The sequence below is a fragment of the Galendromus occidentalis genome, unplaced genomic scaffold (assembly GCF_000255335.2).
Source record: "Galendromus occidentalis unplaced genomic scaffold, Mocc_1.1 scf7180000077497, whole genome shotgun sequence".
Taxonomy (NCBI): Eukaryota; Metazoa; Arthropoda; class Arachnida; order Mesostigmata; family Phytoseiidae; genus Galendromus; species Galendromus occidentalis.
The window spans coordinates 621,005-641,887 of record NW_003805485.1 but is presented as its reverse complement, the minus strand read 5'-3'; the positions used below and the strand labels follow the sequence as shown (position 1 = coordinate 641,887).

General features: G+C 51.1%; 2 protein-coding genes across 2 annotated transcripts in view; both read right to left on the bottom strand.

Annotated features, from left to right (window-relative positions):
- Nucleotides 1-10,426: 10,426 nt before the first annotated feature.
- Nucleotides 10,427-12,871, bottom strand: LOC100909378 (52 kDa repressor of the inhibitor of the protein kinase-like). The gene has a single exon (XM_018640720.1). The coding sequence runs from the start codon at nt 12,869-12,871 to the stop codon at nt 10,427-10,429; it is 2,445 nt and encodes an 814-aa protein (XP_018496236.1).
- Nucleotides 12,872-16,605: 3,734 nt separating this feature from the next.
- LOC100909093 (Down syndrome cell adhesion molecule-like protein 1 homolog) overlaps nt 16,606-20,883 on the bottom strand; it is a 44,153-nt gene continuing 39,875 nt past the window's right edge. The window contains exons 6-14 of the mRNA XM_029112403.1: nt 19,268-19,415; nt 18,948-19,125; nt 18,333-18,764; nt 18,056-18,200; nt 17,867-17,962; nt 17,285-17,476; nt 17,034-17,204; nt 16,766-16,938; nt 16,606-16,677 (exon numbers count right to left, since the gene is read on the bottom strand). Coding sequence (XP_028968236.1) covers nt 16,606-16,677; nt 16,766-16,938; nt 17,034-17,204; nt 17,285-17,476; nt 17,867-17,962; nt 18,056-18,200; nt 18,333-18,764; nt 18,948-19,125; nt 19,268-19,415 — 1,607 coding nt within the window. The remainder of the gene's footprint in view (nt 16,678-16,765; nt 16,939-17,033; nt 17,205-17,284; nt 17,477-17,866; nt 17,963-18,055; nt 18,201-18,332; nt 18,765-18,947; nt 19,126-19,267; nt 19,416-20,883) is intronic.

The window sequence follows — 20,883 nt, the reverse complement described above, 5'->3', positions numbered from 1 at the left end:
CTGATTGGTTCACTCCCTACCTGTCTAAGCGGACTATCCAAGTCACTTCTTCTGGTCGCTCGTCCTCTCTCTTCCCCGTCACTCATGGAGTGCCTCAAGGCTCCGTACTCGGCCCCCTCCTCTTCATAATCTGTAATACATCAAGTCTCTCCTTCTTCGCGTCAATTCCCTCTCTTCGAATTCCGCTGTTGTATCATATGCCGATGATACCACTTTCCTACTCTTCCGCCTTCACAGGGATTCCCTATCATCTGACGTTGCTGAGCTCAACTCACTTCTTCTGCATACTAGTGACCTTTTTCCCTCGCTCCGCCTTCAAATCACTAACGCCATTTGTTTTCGGCCAAGGGGCTCCGGGATGTTCGTTCCTCGTGAGTCCATTCTACTCGATGGGCTCCCCCTTGCCTTCTCTGACACTGTGCTTCTCTGAGCCGGATCTGATTTCGGGAGGAGCTCTCCCGAGCCGGTTTACTCAAGAATTAGGTTGAGCGGATGCTGCATTGATGCGATCATCAACACTCGTTTATTTCCTCAGGGTCTATTTCGAAAAGGTATTTGTTCTCCAGCTCGGAGAGGACGTCGTCAGTGGCCGCGGATTTCGAGAGGAACTCGACATACTTCGCCCGGGGCTCTCGGTCCTTGTTGCAGAGAACGTAGACGATGTAGTCGTCCTTCACGATCGGGAAGGAGATAACGTCCTCAGCCATCTCGACTCCGCTCGTGATCCTGAAGTAATCGCCGTCCAGCTCGGCAACTAACGATCCGAGGCTGCCAGCAGTATACGTGGTCGTTCCATCATTCACATCGACCGTCAGCGGCCTGCATGTCTCCCCATTCCTGCAGACACAAGAGGATCGGGTCCCGAACGCGTTAGCACCCCCAGCATCGGCTCCGAGGTGTTTGGCGTCGCATTTGAGGTCCGATATGTCTGCCACAGCCGAGGTCGCCAGACAAGCGGGTAAGACAAAAGAGAGCATGTTTCTCTGATCTGAGAAACTCTACGTGGCCCTAGGGATTCGATGGAAGGTTTATGTAGTTCTGTAGACAAGGTCTTTGGAGCGCGGCACGTGGAGCGTAGCGGCACTCACAATCCACTCACAAGGACTTCCTTGTGCGCGGTCGAATGTGGATGAGCTCGATCTCGCCAGAAACACACCTGGTGATTTTTGATATCTGACAACGCAGCCGCGGCCGCTTCTACACAGCCGAAAATTACGGGGGATCCGCGGTTTCTCAGAATGTCAGTGAAGGTTTGCGACATGGACTCGGGATCATAGACGCCATATTTGGCCGCCTGAACAGCTCTGACTTGGTAGAGCCATTATTCTCGGATAGAGCCTCAAACGACCGCTTTGCAGACAACTTCAGTCACATAAAAAAGTGTGGGATCGTGAGCCAAGAGGCTTCCCTCGTAAAGAAGAACGGAGAGCGACTATGATCGCCACCGCAGTTCAAAGACCTTAGAAGTCGCGCTCGTGATCTCCAGGACGGTGCAGCTTGCCGCACATCAACGTGATATGTAGCGTTCTCCTATGATGCTGAACTGACCCGATGCCCTCCCCACTTTCCACCTTGATCGAAACCCAGCGACCGTGTGTGACAGATATTCTCCGATTCCATATACCCTGACGCCCAGCAGGTTTCGAGAGAGTTTGAAGCTTTGCATTTTCCCCTGTCTGCTCCCTGAAGAAGCCTCCGTCGGGTGAATGGTCGCGCCTCCCGTTTTTTTCTGTCTTCGCACCCGGTTGCGGTTGTTCCTGATCATATGCTTCCGCGGCATCTCGGCAGCTGCCGATGAGTCATGAACCTCAATCCTATGACCAGACCGCATAGCCTGCAAAGTTTATGAAGATCTGCCTCTCCTGATGTAGCAATCTTCGATGATCCAATTCGAGAGTAACACCAGACTGGGAACTATTCACGGCATTTTTCCCGAAAATTCACGGCATCCTCCGCCCTGGACGATCGCCTGGAAGTCCCACGAAAATTCACGGGTTTCGGCGCAACTGCGCTGAAATTCCTGCCCTAGTAAAACTCGATTCCGAAGAGGAATTCCAAAGAATATCGAGCCCTGCCCCGCGGAGTACCACGCCGGATTGTCGCTAATGGACTTTAGGGATGGAAGGAAGCCGCAGCACGGAATCATTCTCGCATTGACACAACGATCATCTCACGCTCATGAGCCGTGAAATCAGGTTGATTCGACTGTGCTTCCGGAGGCACGTCTGCCGAGATGTTTAAGGTGCTACCTCGGTACTTATCATGATGCCCGCGAGCTCAGAGAGCGAGCATGCAGAGGCATGAAATAGAAGCTACTCGAATCGCTTCTCTTGGGCTGAGCCGACCGCAGGACGGGGAAGGGGAGGGAACGATGGATTCAACTCCCTCCGAGAGAACACAGACAGCATGTGAGCTTAGCAGGACGTTCGACATCTCTACCGCGCAAATCGCGTTCTTTGAGTGAAGGAGCGCTTTCGAAGCGTTTAATTGGTCGAAAAATTTTCGTTTCGATGACGGAGGCAGAATACATAGCTGGGAGCCTCTCATGACGTTACTTCCTTCCCGAGTGAATCCTCAGCACACTAGTTCGCCCCTCGCAATGTATTGCAAGGCTCCTCTGATTGAAAAAATCTCCTAGCTTCCTTATGGCGAGCATACGCATCCGGGTCCGCGTCGGCAACGGGTCGCGGGTTCAGATCAGCCCTCTCGGTCCGACCCCTCGGATATTTGGATGAAATGAGTCCTTATTGGTGCAATCGTAGATCATAAATAATGCCGAGGAGCCCATGCTTCCCGGGGGCTGGCGATCAGCAGCACAAGCGACTTTGTGAATACGCACAGCCCAGGGCTCGATTTTTCTTCAACTAAAACAAGAACTGTGCACTCCCCGGGGAGCCGTCGATTGTGCGAATCCGGGGGCATCATGAGCGCGTTCACCGAGCAAGACTCTCTGGTCAACGCCCACGGTCGCTTCACCCGTCGAGCCGAAGTTGCTGGCGCACTGACCGAGTTCTTCTCCCTGTGAGCACCTTACGTCCCCGATGTGATTCCCCGAATATTCAGCTGCGTTCTCAACTCAGAGGATTTTCCGAGCGGGCTCCAGAGAGGGAAGCTCGAATCTTGAAGTGGCAGTGGAATAATTGGACCCTCCCTTGGAGCCTGATGTGCGGGCTCATCCCATTCTTTCACATGGATAACGTGCGGAGACAGAGACAATTCGTGAAGGAGATACGTTTGAAGAAAGCTAAGTCAGCTTCGCGTTGGGAGAGAAACAGGCATGCTTCTCCGGGGAGCATCGCATCCACAGAAAGCTTTTGCTGGCAATATGGCAAAACATCGAGACGTGAGGAGACAATGAGTCCGTATTCCAGAGAAGTCACAATCCAATGATCGCTCAACGATCACGTTCATCGCGGGAGTTTTGATTTTTCAGTCGCCAGCGTAAGATACGAAAGCGGGAGACTTTGTAACCTCTCTCGTGATGAACATGACAATTCGAATGAAGTATCGAGCGGAGGAAGAGATGAAACCTCGTCGAACAGTCGAGAAGGTCGGAGACTGCCGTAGCACGGATTGGAATCGCTTAGAGAGACCGACTAGCGCGTATTATCATTTGAACGACAGTAATCTCCATGATACGGTACGATCGGTTGGTAGGCAGCAAAGAATAGCTCGAGGGGCAGATCGAAGAGTCTGCTGAGATGATGGTAAAGAGAATCGGAGAATCGAGAGTCAAATCATCCATCCAGGATATAAGCGCAAGAATAGCCGACTGTCGGACACAGACTGCAGTATAGTGAAATACTTATTCTCTCAGGGAATTGAACTGCTCTGACTCACGACTAGCGCAACTATGTAGAGTCGAACCCGAACAAAACGGCTCCGTCGTCCGGGAAATACACAATCCAAAGCTTTTTCTCCTGCTTCCGGAGCGTGTTGGTGCAGACAATGAACGGAATTGGCCCGCTAGCCATGCCTGCGGTACACAAAACCTAGCGGAAAACCGCATTCTGGTTCGAAACATCACGTACTCATTCGAAACGTTACGTACTTTCCTCTGCTCCTCGAGAAACGTAATCATATTCGGGTCTATGTTTCATAATCTTGCTAGAGACTAGGAATCAGTCCCTAAAATCTTAGGGACCACCAGGCCCGAAAGACCAGCCAACAAGCTAGCGAGAGACCCGTTGTTCAAAGTGATGGTGTCACCGCGTATGATCAATTGGGCCAATCTCCGGTTGCCGTGGCCAGAAGCGGGACCACAGTGTCCCGGGACTGCCCGAATTCGCCCGACACCATTGATGAAGAATTCGCGACTGGATAGGGGACCCTCCACTGATTTTGAGGAAGCAGGATCCCCACAACTTCCGCAACGCTCGGTATTCGAGCTACTCAGCTCAGTTCCCGACTTGTACACTCCGTCCCGAGTGTACAACTCATCCTCCTTAGCACCTTTGCTCATGAGAGTCTTCCTCAATAGGAGCTCTGCGTGTCAGAAAATCGGTCAACAGAAGCTCTCCCGATCGCCCCTCTAGCCGAGCCTTGGAGCGCAACCCTAAGCTGAAAGCAGGGCCCTAGTGCAGAACTCCTCGCAGCTCGGCGCGACTTCGGCAGCTCTGACAGCTCATTCTCCACTTTGTCTCACAGACTGATCCTACCAGGATTTTGGTACCTAACGATACCGTGATTTCGATCGAAGTCATGACTAAGGACAGGAAGTCCTCGCTGTGCTCGGACTGCTCCGCGAAAGCCATTCGCTACCTGGAATCTCCGCGAGTACTTCTCAGCTAGTTCGGAGAAATTGGACGACCAGAGGTTCATTTTCATCGAATTTATTTCACTCCTGCCGGCTCGATTGCAAGGAATTCCGCCTGGTTGGAACTCCGGAATCAACACCCATCCAACTCCTGAGGGTTTAATTCGAAGAGGTACTTGTTTTCCAGCTCGGAGACAACGTCTTCAGTGGCCGCAGATTTTGAGAAGAACTCAACATATTTCGCGAAGGGCTCCCGTTCTTTGTTGCACAGAACGTAGACGACGTAGTCGTCCTTGAGGATCGAGAAGAGGATTATGTCCTCACCCATTTCGTCTCCGCTCGTGACTCTGAAGTAATCTCCGTCCAACACAATGTCCGACGCTCCGAGGCTACCAGCGCTATAGGTGGCCGATTCTTCACCTGCATCGACTGTCAATGGCTGGCATGCCCCTCCATTCCTGCAGGCACATGTTGATCGGCTTCCGAGCGCGTCGACACCCCCAGCGTCGGAGCCGAGGTGCTTGGCGTCGCATTTGAGTTCTGATATGTCCGCCACAGCTGAGGTCGCGAGACAAGCGAGTAAGACAAGAGAGAACATCTTACTCTCGTCTGGGAGGCTCTATGTTGTCCCAAGAGTTCGATGTATGGCTTTTAAAGGCCTGGAGATGAGATCATCGACCACGTGGAGCGTGGGAGCACTCAGATAGCGGAAATCCTTGTTCTGGATCAATTGTGGTTTAGCTCAAGCTCTAATGACACACATTCTGTAACTATGTATCTCTGAGGATGAGATAACGGGCCGATGCAAATAACGCAGCTGTTCCTGAACAGCGAAGACGTCCGGGAGAGCCGCAATCGCTCAAGATTTTTGTAGTGGTTCGAAACATGCACTCAGAATCATCGGCGTGATGGTTCTCCCCCTCGACGGCATTCGATTGAAATTTTCCCTCGAAACTTAATGTGGCCACGGGGAATTTCCCATATTTTGGAGCTCGTTGTGACCGTGTGAGCCCGAACCTCCATCGAATCCTGAAGACGCTCATGTGAGCTGGAAGACATTGATGGACACGATTTTTCAGTCGATGATGTACCCAATGCACACTATTGGTAGCGATTCCCGCGAAAGAGACTCGGTTTCGCAGTTTTGCTCCGAAAGACTTCGGGTACCCTGCACCTTCCCGTAACGCCAAAGCAAGGAAATATTCGGAAGTTCAGATAAAGTCTTCGACTGCTTCTGACTCCATTCTTCATCTATGAAAGCTCATTATCAGACTTCTGGTGTCAATTCAGATATTTGTACGTCGTGTGCGTGGATTACAGAGCACAACGTTTGATCGGTCCTCAAGAGAGATCATTCCGGACAAACTGGCGAGGGCAGGCATAAGATCCAACATGCTCCGGTTGGTTTTTCAAACGCTCCGTCGGAGAACCCTCAGGGTGAACGATGGTGTCTTTGCGCTGCCCCGTTCCCCCAGACGACCAGCATGGCGCGAGGCGACCAGTCGAGCCCGTCACTCTTCTCGGTGTTCTTGAGTGACCTCCCTTCCGCCATGAGTTCGGAGCACGATCCAGTCTCCAGACTCCTATGTGCTGACGATGCCGCTTCATCCTCAAGATCGCGCAAACACAGTTGCAGAAGGCCATGCGGAACTCGCATGAGTACCCAGTGGCTGACGGATCGACCATAGATGTGGGGGAACCGAAATTCATGGAATCTGGTAGGGGAGGCGCTGCAGCCTTCGGTGACATCCCCGCACTATCTGGGCAACGTATCGAAAAAGTTCGTTAGCGCGTTTATCTGGGCGTCGAGATGAAGTCCGGAATGTCCGAGCACTGTTCCAAACCGAGAATACGCGAGTTCTCGCTCTAAACCGCACTGACGCTTTTCCCCATCGAGTTCGCCCCGATCGCTGCGTACGGTATGCAGCTGACATTGAGACACCTGACACAGAGACAGCTGGAAGGATTTCACAGACTGGAAGTGAATTTCCTCGAGCAGGCCCTGGGAGTTCAGCGTTCGGCTAGGAACCGGCTGGTCTACCTGCTCGCCGGAACTCCGCTGCTCACAGGAGACCTACGGGCACAATTCGTATTGCCGTCCAGTCTCCCATCCAACAGACATCTGGAGAGCTGAATTGGCAAGTTCTCGGATATCGACGGAGAGTTTCGCACGCCCCCGGCGATGGTTCGGGGCTGCTGGGAGCAGATTCAAGAACAGACGTCGGATGTCGAGAGTCGAGAGGCGCATTCCATGGGTTTCATTACCAGATCTGAAAGAGACCCTACACACAGCGAGGACTGTGATTGGGCGGCGAACGATTCTTAGAAACGTGTTAAACATTGTATATAGTATATACATACCCTATTGAGGCCATGAGATGACTAGTGAAAAGCTTTTTTTTATTTATATCAATCATAATACTCGCTCAGTGCGAAGCTGACTGTAATGGCTAATTCGAGTCAGAAGATGATGATATGAAGGAATTGAGATTCCTCGGATTAGGTCCGACTGGCTCGACTTCGAGCTGCCGCTTCGGCTTTGGTGATGACTCTGATCCAATCTTATTTGCTGGAATACAACCAGCATTGCCGGATTCGGATCCGTATTCAACCTCTCAATCACATGATGAAGACGCTTGCCTGCCGAAGGCATAGGAGTCATTCTCAGGAAAGCTCCTAATGTACCTACTGGCACTGCAGAGTTATCCTGTGTCATCCCGTTTTCAAGTCTCCCGGTGACAGTTCGTCGTTACAACATTATCGCTACCTGTCGTCCTGTCCGAGAGAATAAACGGTCAATAATCCGGTCCTATTTGAGAATTCTATCCGTCAAGTGGCAGAAGAAGGTACATCCGGCTCCGGAATCAACACCCATCAATTTCTTTCGGGTCGAGCTCGAATAGGTATTTGCTCTCTAGGTTCGAGAGAGCGGATTCACTCGCTGCGGATTTGGAGAGGAACTCGACGTATTTCGTTCGCGGCACTCGCTCCTTGTTACACAGCACGTAAATAATGTGGTCACCCTTATTGATCGGGAAGAAGATCGTGTCTTCGGCCATTTCGGCTCCACCGGAGAGCGTGAAGTGATCCCCGTCCAAGAATGCAGTCGATGAACCGAAACTGTCAGAGGTGTAGGTTGAGGCATCCCCCTCGACTTCCACCGTCATGTTCCGACATGTCTTGCCGCTCCTGCAGACACACGAGATGCGGTCCCCGAGCTCGTTGACAGACTCGGCGTCGGCTCCGAGATTCTTAGCGTCGCACTTCAAGTCAGAGATGTCTGCAACAGCCAGACTTGCAAGACAAGCGAAGATGACGAAGCGACGCATGTCTCTGTCTCTAGGTTCAACAACTCGGTTCTAAGGATTTCAGCGAAGGCTAATATAGTGGCGGAAGCGAAACTAGTCGGCTAACGTCGACGGTCCTAGTCGGATTCCCGGCTCCGGGCCTGGGAGATCCCTAAGGCACTCTCTGCAATTGATTTTATTGGCGTTGAGCTTGACGTCGATCTTGAGACATGTTTTTACAGCCTACATTATCGGGTCCCACCTGTTCTACTACTTCGATGATTACTCGGATCCCGCGAGAGTGGAACTCGGAAAATACTAGTGGCGTCGGATCGACGACGGAATCGAGATCCTCGACACGGAACAGGGCCCGCACAACCAAAGAACCCGACCAAGATGCTTGCAGATCGGAAATCACAGTGGAGATCCGATGCGATGATCTGTCCTTAGCTGCAAGATCCATAGGAATCATTATCGGTTGACAGACAGTGAGATCGGATGTACTCGAGGATGAACAAACTCAATCGAGGAACATCCAGAAAGGACCGCTCAATGGTACATGACGGTCAACAACGGGCCTTCTTTTTTTCGCGTTGTGAGATTCCATCAGAGGGAGGCTTCCGTCAATCTCCGATGTCATGGATGATTCTTCATCATCGGTCGGGCATAAGCTATTTACAATATCAAACTCTCCATCTATACCGAGCTATACCGAAAACTTTTTGTCGTCGAAGAAGCCCTGGGCGCCGCATCATATCGAAGAAATAGGCTTCTTCTCTGCCTCGGTTTCGAGTATGGATATTCCTCCATCGAGACACCACCCGACGGGGAGTGTGTCGTAGTCTCTGTCTGGAACTCGAAGCCACTCCAGCTCAGACCTCCGATGCCGTCCCATCCTGCCTCCATCGGAGTGATGAACTCCCAGTATTAGGGGCGGCAGCGGAAACGTCGAGAGGAAATGTTTTCGGATACCGAACTGTTCGATCAACGAATGGATTAGGTTCGATGATCATCGAGGCCCCACGTCACGAGACATTCTCCCGTGGGCTGGGGTGAACATCTGGCTCAGAGCTGCGAATGTGCGTGACGAAGGAGAATGTACATCTACAAGTTCGTGGCCTCAGGCATCTCTCAAGATCCTTGCCCCGTTCCTTACCTAAAAAAGCGGGGACAAGATTTAGGAAGGATTCTGAACTCCTGGAAATCCTGAAGAAGAGCCTTATGTTCCTATCTAATGGGCTTCCCAGAGGCTCAGACAGTGACTCAAGCTCTTCTGCGTAGCGAATACCCTCAACAGAATAATTTATTTAAGTTGTGCAATGAGTAGTTTTCTCAGAGGGTGCACTCATCGAGCAATTCGAAGCTCGTGTAGAAGAGGTACTTATTCTCCAATTCCGACAAAACCGACTCGGTGGCCGCGGATTTCGAGAGGAACTCCACGTATTTCGTCTGGGGTTCCCGTTGCTTGTTACAGAAGACGTAGACAACGTAGCCGTCTTTCATAATCGGGTAGTAGATCATGTCGTCGGCCATTTCGTCTCCGCCAGAGAACCTGTAGTTTTCCCCTTCGAAATTAGCTTCGGAAAATCCACGGGTATCAGCATCGTACCTGATCCAAGTATCACGGATTTCGACCGTCATGGCGTGGCAGTATGTGTCAGTCTTGCAAATACAGGAGGTGCGGCTTCCGAGATCGTGGGCTGCCTGAGCGTCGGCCTTGAGATGTTTGGCGTCGCATTTGAGGTCTGATATATCTGCCACGGCCAGAGTTGCGAGAGCAGCGCAGATGAGAAGACGCAGCATGCTTAGACGGGCTCCTTGTGTCTGTGAGTCGGCGACCGGCTGATATAGCCACGGCGACAAGATCGTAGCGTGCTCGAAGCACGGCAATCTCCTTCTTTTTAAGTCGGATTACTGCTCCCAGAGCAAAGCAGGTCACACCACTTCCGTTCGCTCGCATAGGTAGGAGCATGTGGTCCATTACAACCGGCGATTCTACCAACAATTCGTAATGGATACGCGGTTACAGCCGTTCGGCTTCATCCTTCTTGCGGTTTCTCGAATTTTCGGCCTCCCATCAGAGCGGCTACTCGGAACAGCCGGGAGCTTCTAAATGAAGGGATCTTTGCCTGAAACTCAACCCGAGCCAGGGGCGTGCCCAGGATTCTTTGTCGGGGGGGGCCAAATTTTTCGAATCAAGCGGGACCCCAGAACTTCTGTTCGAATCAGCCAAGCGACCGATTTTGGGATCAAATCGCGTCAGATCACAAAGACAATGAGGCGAACTTTATTGTATTATACACAGGTCTGTTCTGAACATGAGATTTGTTATGTGATTCTCTCTATGATTCTCTCTTTCTCGTTATATTACATGCTCTATCACCTATAGAACCAGATCCAATTTCCGAGGATCGAGGGCGAGGACCTCGAGAACCTCTTCCGGAGTGACTGCGACATCTTTTTGGATGAGCATAGATGTCAATCCATTCAGACGCTCTTCGCTCATTGTGGACCTCAGATAAGTTTTCAGCAGTCTTAAAGAGCTGAACGTCCTTTCCGCTGATGAGGTGGTTACTGGGAGAGTCGCGAAAATCCTCAGTAGGATCGAAATCTTCGGGAACTCCTCGTCACAGCAGCTATTCAGAGCGTCAATGGCATTTACGGGCAACGTGTCCCGCGGCACCTCGATCCACCTTGCTCTCCAAAGTTCGAATTCACCACGTAGAACGCTCTCACTACAGTTCAGATCCGCTTCGTAGAAGTTGAAGATTTCACCCATATCTCCGTACGAGCTATCGATGGTGAACTTGGGTATCAGAAACTGAAGCTTCGCAGCATTATTCCGGGTGTCGTCGAAGAGGGAGGTGAATTCTGTGATCAGAGCGTCGATATATGGAATGTAGGTGGAAGTTCGGAAGTAATCCTCAGGAGAATTCACCGTATGATTCTCTCTGTGAGCTTGCCGATGGCACACCCGGGGCATTTTGATTTCGATGTCGATACTGTCGGAAAATTTCGTCGCTTCACCGAAAACTCCGCTGAAAACTGAGCCGGCTTCTCCTCTCCTCTCCTTGAGTACTGAGAGAACTGTGTCAACAATACGCAGCGCGCCGAAAATATCGAGTTCTTTCTTCTGTAGATTGACCGACAAGGGCAGAAGGAGCGACGCGAAACTCTCGATTGTGTAGAGGGAGATCAAGAAGTCGAAATTGCAGACGGTGTTCAGGAGTGTGTACGCACCAGTACCGCTATCACCTGGGATTTGACTGATCCCTTCCAGGCAACGGACAATCGGGAACAGAAGCTCCTTGAAAGTTACGAAAGCCTGATGGCTCTCAACCCAGCGGGTGGCACATAGAGCTTTGAGTCTCCGCTTGCTTGAAGAAGGCGCGTGGATTTCCACCTGATCTTCCAAAGATCTGACCCGTGAAGAAGAGTTCGAGAAGAAGGCCGCAACGCTTGAAACCACACCAAAAGCTCTTCGTATCGGGACAACATCAGTTGAGTGGACCACGGCGAGGTTGAGGCAATGACTCGCGCAATGGAAGTACAAGGCCTGCGGGACAACGGCTCTAATCTCGGCCTGTACGCCTTTCCGACGACCACTCATAGCGCTGCACCCATCATAGCCTTGGCCGCGGATATCCCTAACATCCAGTCCCTCTTCCTTGAGGTTATCCAGGATGGCGCGAGCGAGGCCAGCGCCTGTTTTGTCGGTGACATCACAAAACTTCAGGAAAACTTCCTTCAGTACCCTCTGGTCATCTCGATGCGCAACGTAGCGGAGACACATGGTCAGTTGATCCAGCTTGCCGAGATCTCTCGTCTCGTCGGCGAGGATGGAGAAGAATTTTGCGTCCCTGACTTCATTCACGATCTTCTTCCGGATTAACCTCCCTGTAGCTCGGATGATTTCATTCTGGAACTTGCCGCTGATGTACGTTGCGTTTCGCTTCGGATTAGCGAGATGCTCTTCGAGTAGGCTGTCACCGGCATCAAGTCTGTACCTCAGCAACGCTCGGAAATTACCTTCTTTCGAGTCTCCGAGGGAATCATCGGAGAGTAGCCCATTATCTCTATGGCCTCGCAAAGCTATATTCTGCCGGCCACAAAGCAAAACAGTCTTGATCATGGGAATCAGTCTCTGACGGTTCTTCATCACTTGCTGCTCACGACCGGTAACAAGGCGATTCCTGACGTCGAGTGACGGCTTATCCTTGTAGCATTGAAGGAATTGTCGAGCTTTCTCTCCTGCGTCCAGGTGATACTGGAGCCCGGCATGATTCTTGAGTGTTTCCACGGCCTTCTTGAATTTATTCAAAGGCTGAGTGACCAGCGTACCCAGGACTCTATGTCCGCGCCGATCGGACGATTCTGACTTTGCGAAGAGGATGCAATGCTTGCAAAACCCTCCACCACCGTGCATTTCGCTATAGGTCAACCACGACCACGTTCTCAAATAGTAGTGTTGGAAAGCCCGGGAGCGACCCTGTTCCTGAACTTTCGGAAACTTGTAGTGCTCACCGGGCACCCACGCATTCACCAAGGCGTCGTAACGCTGTTCGTCGTCCAACGAGACATCGGACCGGACAAAATGACCGATGTCAAGCGGACTGAAAGGCGAAATTTCACTCACGGGTGGAGGAGGAGATTCGTGAACGACTCCCTCGGTTGAATCCAGAGCAGAGGTAGACGCCGACGAATCCTGTGGAGCTGGCGGAGCTTCTTCTTCTACCGAACTCGATGCAACACTTTCTTGGCTGCGGGAATAACTGATTTTTCTCGATTTATGCGAGAAAAAAGTCGAAGGCGTCGATTGCCTCTTCATGATCGATCCGTCGAGATCAAGATTCTCGGAGGATATAAAAACATTTGTAGGACGAGTCTCATGCGATATCGGGGAATGAAACTACACCGAACGCTTCCGCAGAACACATCTCGCACATTTATTTCGTCATTCGAAGGGAAAATTTGGCGCCCAGTGCCGGATGAGAGTGAGAGAGAAAGACGATTCCGATCTCGAGATGGGAAAAACTAAGAATATCAATCTGGGAGTCCACAGAGGTAGTATGAACCGAAAGCTATCGGGGGGGGCCATGGCCCCCTTGGCCCCCCCCCTGAGCACGCCACTGACCCGAGCGCCCGATTTTAGAATAATTAAATTTAAAATAATTAATTCTAGAATAATTCAATTTAAAATAATTCATTTTAGAATAATTAAATTTAAAATAACTCATTTTAGAATAATTAAATTCAAAATAATTCATTTTAGACAAACCACTTCTAACAATCCGGAATCCATTGCGAAAGCTTAACGAATCAACGGCCTCTTCGCCTGTGAAATGGTCCGCCTCATGCATGAAAAAGGACCGTTCCCTATCATCCCTTCACATGAAATCCGCCTAGAATATGGTCCCAATACTTGTTTAGTATGCCACATTTTTAGCCTCCCCCCACTTCAATTCCTAAATAGAGAGCCTATACATATATACACACATGGTAGGAGGCGTTCTCAAAACTTCCGCACGGAGTATCCAAGGTTTCCAGCTAGAGATGTAGTGGAGCTCATGCTTTAAGGAAGGAGGAACATTTTTTCAGTTGGCATGGGACCTCGCGACAACAGCCTCTAGACTCATGGAGAGGATGGAGGAAAGGGGGTGGAAGGGTCCTGGGATATGGGGTGTCAATTTATCAGACGAACAGTAATAATTATCCCCATCATCAGTCACGAATCGATTTCCGGACGTCGCATTGTTTTCTCTTCACGTAGAGAGCAATTTTCCCCCTTGATGCTATCCGTGCATTGGATCATAACTCCGACTTCTCCAACAGACCGTTCCGATCCTCGAAATCATTGCTCGAGAGGCTCATTGCTTCTCACGTCATCGGGGAATCGACGTCAAACCACTAGAAGGTCCCCATGGCTGATTTCTGAGATTGTGGGGGATCGGAACTTCACCGAGCTCAATGGATCGATCACTGAAATGGTGCAGCAGAAAAGGATGGGATTCGGTCGCGGAATCGCGCGAGTCCGGGTCGTAGCCGGGCTTGGACCGCCCGCAGAGCCGACGTGTGTCTTCCCCCAGCCACACCAATCACCAACTGATCTCGATCTGACGCCAATGGCGACTCATCTCCATTAGCGTCGATTGAGCTGATTCTGGTGCTATTCTGATTCTGATCGACATGAATCGATTCGGCGGAGCGCATGGTACTGGGAGACAAAATCTCTGGCCCTCTACAGCTCTCCGCGATAAGTGGTCCTGTAGGGCGCATTCCACAGCGTCGTAAAACATTCGCTCGGGAGCTATCGGATCTCGCTTCCACAGTCTCCTGGATAACAGCGCGCAAGGCCTGATCCCGAAGAGGTACTCGCTCCACCTAGACGAACACTTAGACGGCGTAGTCGTCTTCCGGCGCTACTTTCCGTTTATTGCTTCCGGCCTCGGAGTGAGCTCGGAAGATCCTTCGGTTTTATTGATGTCAATTCCAAGCACAGAAGAAACATGTGCTATTGCAGCTTATTTCTGCGGAAGAACTCTCTACCAGGTCAGCGATGCGTTGGTCTCCGAAGAGGAGAAGTCTTTTGGCAGACTCAAATCCCGGAGGGCCAGCCTCTGCGGTTGGAGAACGACCTGCAGAGAGCGTCTTAATTGATGCGTAGCCGGTCTCATCAGAGCATACGTGCATACATCATCGGGCTCGTTATTCCGACAGGAAAAGATCTTCCTCCCCCAAATCGAGTCCAATGATCGATGAGCATTTGAGGAACTATGAAGAATGGCCGCGGAAACATCGACTCCGAGGGAGCCCATCTACGAGTCCAGTCAAACTCGCGGCTTGCGAGAATTACGAGCTGTGACGCGCCTGAAGCCGGTGGAGACCGCTGCATGATTCGGCATATGTATATCGCTGCGTTATCCTTAGCGAATGATCGCAGGTTCCCGCGCGAGAACGTATCGGCGTGTTTCGTCCTCTCCGCTATTTGCGACCCGCAACGCCAGGCGAAGGACAGGTAAGAAAACGTCTGAGTTTTCGAGCATGAGCGCTGAGGGAAAATTATGGGAATCAAATAATCAGTACAATCCTATGAGCCTATGAGCTCTTCTCTCGCAACTCGGGGTACAGACGATCTGTGACTTGAAGAGGATCCCGAGAAATCGCCCGCCGAAAACTCAAAGCTCTGTTGGCTCTCTCGCTCCATGCTAGATGTCAACCCGGTCTCGGTACATCCCACCTCAGAGCTCTCAGAGCCCACGCCCATCAACCGGCGTCCAGAGTGCGAGGACGCGAGGAGCGTCCCCACGTGACTAAGCTCCCTCGAGGGTCGACACGAGAGCCGGGGGGAGCCCCCGTGACTCAGTCAGAGCTCTGAGGCATCATAGCACATAGCCCATCTGGACTACGCGGGTCGGGCGCTCTGAAGCGCTCATTGAGAACACGAGAGAGATTTCTTGTCTTAATCGAAGAAAAATTCCGAATGATTCACTTCCCGGGAAGAGTGGATAATTCATATCGAACAGGAATTCGTCGGTCCGATTGATGTTGGAACAAACACCGGCCGAATATAGGTATTTATCTAATGGAAGGAGCGATTGGCTTTTGTGTGACTTCATTTATGTCTTATTATGTTTCATTGTTTCGGTTCAGTGACATGATACGAGAAAAGTTCGTGGCACGTACGAGTAGTATGAATATGCAAAAGGTGAGCCGGAAAACTGTAGATCAAGTTTTGGGATCAAGTTGACAATGACTAGATGTTCTGGAGATTTTCCAGCGTGCTGAAGTTCTAGAGTCACACGGAGCATGCCTCTCGGAGCCTCGGACTAGAACCTTGTATGTCTGATGTATAGACTACTGAGTCTTTAGAAAATATTTCCGGGGCTCCGATGATTACGTTAACATACGAAGTGGCACGATTTCGAACAATGCCTACGTGAAGAGACGCTCCACAGGAGTGTCTGGTGGCTCGAATTGATCGATTTATGAACAGAATTCGGGTGAAAATCCTGTCTCCAGGCTTCTACGAGTCGTCAATCAATTATACTGAAAGCAGACGCGGTCCGCGAGGGACTTGCTGGTCCATATCTTGGAAAACGAGATCGAGTTTGAGACAACGGAATACCTTCTTTCAAGATTCAGCCTCGCTCCCTCAAAAATCGAGGTGGGGGGCTTCTTCTCGAACCCTTCGAACGAAAATTGAGCCTTCCTAGAACATCTCTATTGAACGGCTGTATGCCGAGCCTCCATTCACACACTCATTCACATAAGGGAAAGGATTGGAAGTCTGAAACCCACACTAATTATCTACCACAGTCTGGGGGACGTGAGGAGGAAATACTGTTTCACGGTTACGTCAGGGTTGTAGTCGATCAGCTTTGTGTCCAGGGAGTTTAATATTCTTGAAGATCGCCGTCGACAGCATTTGGTTGCAGGTTGAGAATAGGCTTGACGGGCGTGTTCATTTTGGCATATTTTCCATCGCTGAGAATATTTTTCTGTAAATCGACGTATGCAAGATGAAAACGTTGAGTGGGTGAACGGCATGAACTTCTTCTCTCTTCACTGGGCGCTGTCGTAAAAGTGTCCCGTCGCTTTGTCCGTTGCCTCCGTCGGAATCGGGAGGGGCCGGTTCTGGAGTGGAAATTCAAGACGGTGACGCCCAATTTTGGATATCATTCCCCGAAAGCGTATGGACTTTTCTCCTCCGACTGGAATTTACCTTCGGCGCTTCCTTCCGGCTCCAAGTTCCCGTTGGGTTCGCTCCCGGCGCCATCGTGGCGCTCTGCATGGCCATGGCTGCGGGATCGGGAACCGTGCCGTACGTGACGGTCAGCTCGTTTCCCGCAGCGTCGACGTAGCGTTGCGGCATCATCGTACCGTATAGTGCCATTTCTGATGAGGAGGACAATGTCAATAGGTATGGCGGGAGGACCACCCGACGTTTAGCTGCGCTTCAGACCCCGTGTCGGGTTCGGAGGCAAGCTTACCTTGCGGCATTGGTGGTACGGCAATGTTCTTCATCTGTCGGCAACAGATACAAGAGGAAATGACGATCACAATCACGGCGAGGGCCAGAGCCGCCGCGGGAATCACGAGATACATATTCAGGTAGAGGGGCATATCGTTGGAGTCGAAAATCTCCACGAGGCCGTTGTCAGCTGTAAGACCGAATCGTCCATTGAATAGCAGCCGAGAGAAGAAAGCGGAAGCGGGAGCTCAGTACGCAAGGGGGACTCACATGATCTAAGGGTCTGAACCTTCAGGATTTGCGACGGATCGCTCTTGATTGCGCCATTTATCGCGGTCAGGAAGATTTCGTAGGTGGTTCCACTGCGGAGTGCCTCAAGGGTGTAGGTGTTCTCCGTTGAGTTGATAAGCAAGTGTTCCAACCACGCTCCGCCATCGGCTTGCCGATGGTTGATCGTATAATCTAGAGAATTGGAAATTATCGACGGTGATCAGACGGATGTCACCGTATACCGCGAATACCCCTCGAAAGAAATTCTACAGCAGTGATTCGCAAATCATCCGATGCAATCCTAAGGACCGCTGTCTTTCCCGTACTTATTCAAGGCGCTCGAAATGTCGGCCTAGGGACATTCGACCGTCGTCGATCTAAACCCTCGACTCGTATGGAGCTTGAAGCCTCCCGAATCAAGCGCGGGTCCACAAGCTGGTCGCAAAGAACCGACAAGAGATCCGAGCCCGGTTGCTTCCTCCGCACGAGTAACCTCGGACGTCACCAGCACGGGTTACTTCGGATCCTCCCCTGCCACCTACGGATTTCTATATGACTACCCATTCGGTGAGAAAGACTTACTCAGATGTTGGCCACCGGTGCGGAGCTGCCACCGGAGTTTGATGCTGTCGATAGCGACGGCGTCTACGAATAGCCGGGGAACCTCCGGTGAGCCCTCTGCAAGACGATAATTGTTCACTCATTGTCAGTTCCTCTCCTTCGGCATGTTCACCTCGAACGCGGACGGAGTTCCGATGCTTCGAGTCTCACCTTCGGGTCGAGTCATCACTAGACTCTGTGGACTACTGGGTCCTGAGCCAGCGTGATTGTAGGCCTGCACTGTGATTGCATACTCGGTACCTCTGTTGAGGCCTTGCAGGATGTATTCATGGGTCACGTTGTTCTTTTGCTCGACCTGATGGAATGTGAACGGACACGATGAGGATCGAGGCTTCTAATTGCGTCGAATACTTCCCCTCCGGAAAGCGACCACTACTCTCCACGCGCTTTTGGAACGGGCTATTCCGCTAATAATAATTGTACTCGCCTTGCGGAAAGACGAAGTTTTCTTCGATGCCTTCGGTCTGAAACCGATGTAGTAACCTTCGATATCTCCATTCCAAGAGTTTTTCTCAGGTGCCTTCCAGGAAACCAGGATAGATGTCGGACCCTGAGTAATGGCGTTGACATCGATCGGAGGGGCTTCAGGTTCCTCCTCGTTCGTCGTGAAAGTCACAGTTCTCGACGCTTCGCTTTTGCCGATCACATTTTCGGCAACGACGTTCAACACGTAATGGGTTCCTGGCTGAAGATCTCGAACCAACGTGAAGTGTTGTGCCGAGGAAACTTCCAGTTCTTGCTGTCGGAAGTTCAACCCCTGATCTCTCCAGTACGTCACGATAAACTTCGTGATCGGGCTGTTGCCGTCGTACGACGGAGTCCAGTGCAGCGCCACAGATCGCGACCAGATGTCTTTCACCTTGAAAATGGATCCGATATGTCTGAGTGAAAGCGAATCCAATGTGTCATCGACAATCACTGTGATTGCTCTCCAAACGATTGCTCTTCATGACAAAGTTCGCGAGGTAGAAGATATCCCTGGCACGGACCGAATTGTCTTGTGCTCCCGCGGCGATAACCGAGGAGTCGGATTGAGGCTCACCTTGACATCTTGGGGAGCCCCGGGAACGTCTTTTACGACTAATTTCACCTTGCGGTCATCTGTTCCGTATTTGTTCTCCGTATGGCACGTGTACAGCGCGGAATCCGCTCTGTCAGTCTCACGGATTCGCAGCTCCGACGACATCCCATCGGTTGTTATTGATTCGATTATCTCGTACCTGAATGATACCGATATTCTCATGCAGCATCCATCTCGTACAAGATTCCATCCGACTACCGAATGGATATCGCTTTATGCCGATTTGTGAAGAGCTCCGAGAAGCTCGATGAGGAACCGGTTCTATCGCCCAACCAAATTACCTCGAGCTTGTTCTTTTGTCCAGTTTCACGTTGCCTTTGGACCACACGACAGATATTGGATGATCTCCGACTGCGTAGCATTTCAGGTTGGTGGTATCTGAACGCCTCGAAGTGACCACAGATGCCTTTTCCTTGAAACGTGCTGGAACTGATGCAGAAATAGCACTAAGTTAGACCTCCCCCCGACTGCTAATGGCTGTGGAGAAGGCATGATTAGAGCATACAACGAATTCATCGAGCTCGAGAGCGTTACAGGGATATCGAAAATAAAAGCAAGTCCTTAAATTATCTAATTTTGATCATCGTAGCGATTCATTGAGTTCCACGACTTCGAGGTCAGCTCGTCGTCCTTATCGGACATATCTACAGTTAAAGATACCAGTCAGGTGAAGAGCAATCGTTTTACGGAGGCTTCCGACTTCGTTGGAAGCATCGCAAGAATATTCGCCCTTATCAACTTGAGACACTTGTTTTATTTTCAGAACACCGTTTTCTACGCGCCATCGTTCACCCGTGACTATTTCCGCATCGCCTGCAAATGTGGAATGACTCCCGTAGGGCAACTATGGAGGCGAAGAAACATCAGTTTCGAGAAACTCATGGTCGTGGTCACTGGAAACCAAAATTTTTCGGAGAGGCACATACCTTTCATGATTCGCACCGTCGGCGAGGGATGTCCGAGCGCTTTACAGTTCAGAGACACTTCATCTCCTAGAACCACATCAAGTCTTTCGCTCTCATACTCCCACTTCGGTTTGAATTTCAAAGCCACAGGGATCGACATCTGATCAGATCCGAAAGCGTTCTTTGCGGAGCACGTATAGTTCCCGGCATGCTCGGCGCCAAGCTCGTTTATTTGCAAGCTGTTCTGATACTCATTCGAGTGAACAACCTGGACGCGAGGCAAGCGGTCGACTGGAGCTCCGTCTTTCGTCCACTGATATGAGATCGGCGACGTTCCAACAGTGACTGAGCAAACCAGAGACAGCCGACGACCCTCGGTCAGATCCTCCAATACTTTGAAGGGCGATATCTGGGGCGGAGCTGGAAAAGGTTGCAGTCAGCGAGGAACTAGCAGCTCGCGAACTCTGCCTCTTCGCCATTTTCATCGAGAGCTCACCTTGTGCCTCGGCGTACCCGTACAAACAAATCAATAAAATGTATTCGATTACCGCGCGCTTCATGGCTTCAACTTTCTATGAGAAGCCTCGAATGGCGTCAGATTTTCCTCGAGCTTGCCATCACGGTATACTTCCGCGGTACCGGTGGCGCCGTCTTGCGGTACAAATAGAGACTAAACTATGAGGAACTATTCGGATTTCCGTGCTAATAGCGGACCCTTCCATCCCATTCTAGCGGAACCCCGCAGGGATGCAACCGCACGCAGATAATCTCGCACTCGGAGCTCTCACGCGGATTCATCTGAGAATATGTGTTTGGGGGCGTCTGCGAAGCTCCGCACGCAGCGGGGCTCAGTCGGAACGCTGGGATACAAACAAAGAGCGCGAAAGTTACCACTCAAAGTTACGGAGACGATCTTGGAAATTCTGCCGAGCGAGTTGGAGGCTTCGCATTTATATTCGCCCTGGTCTCCGCGAGACGCAGCCTGGATTGTC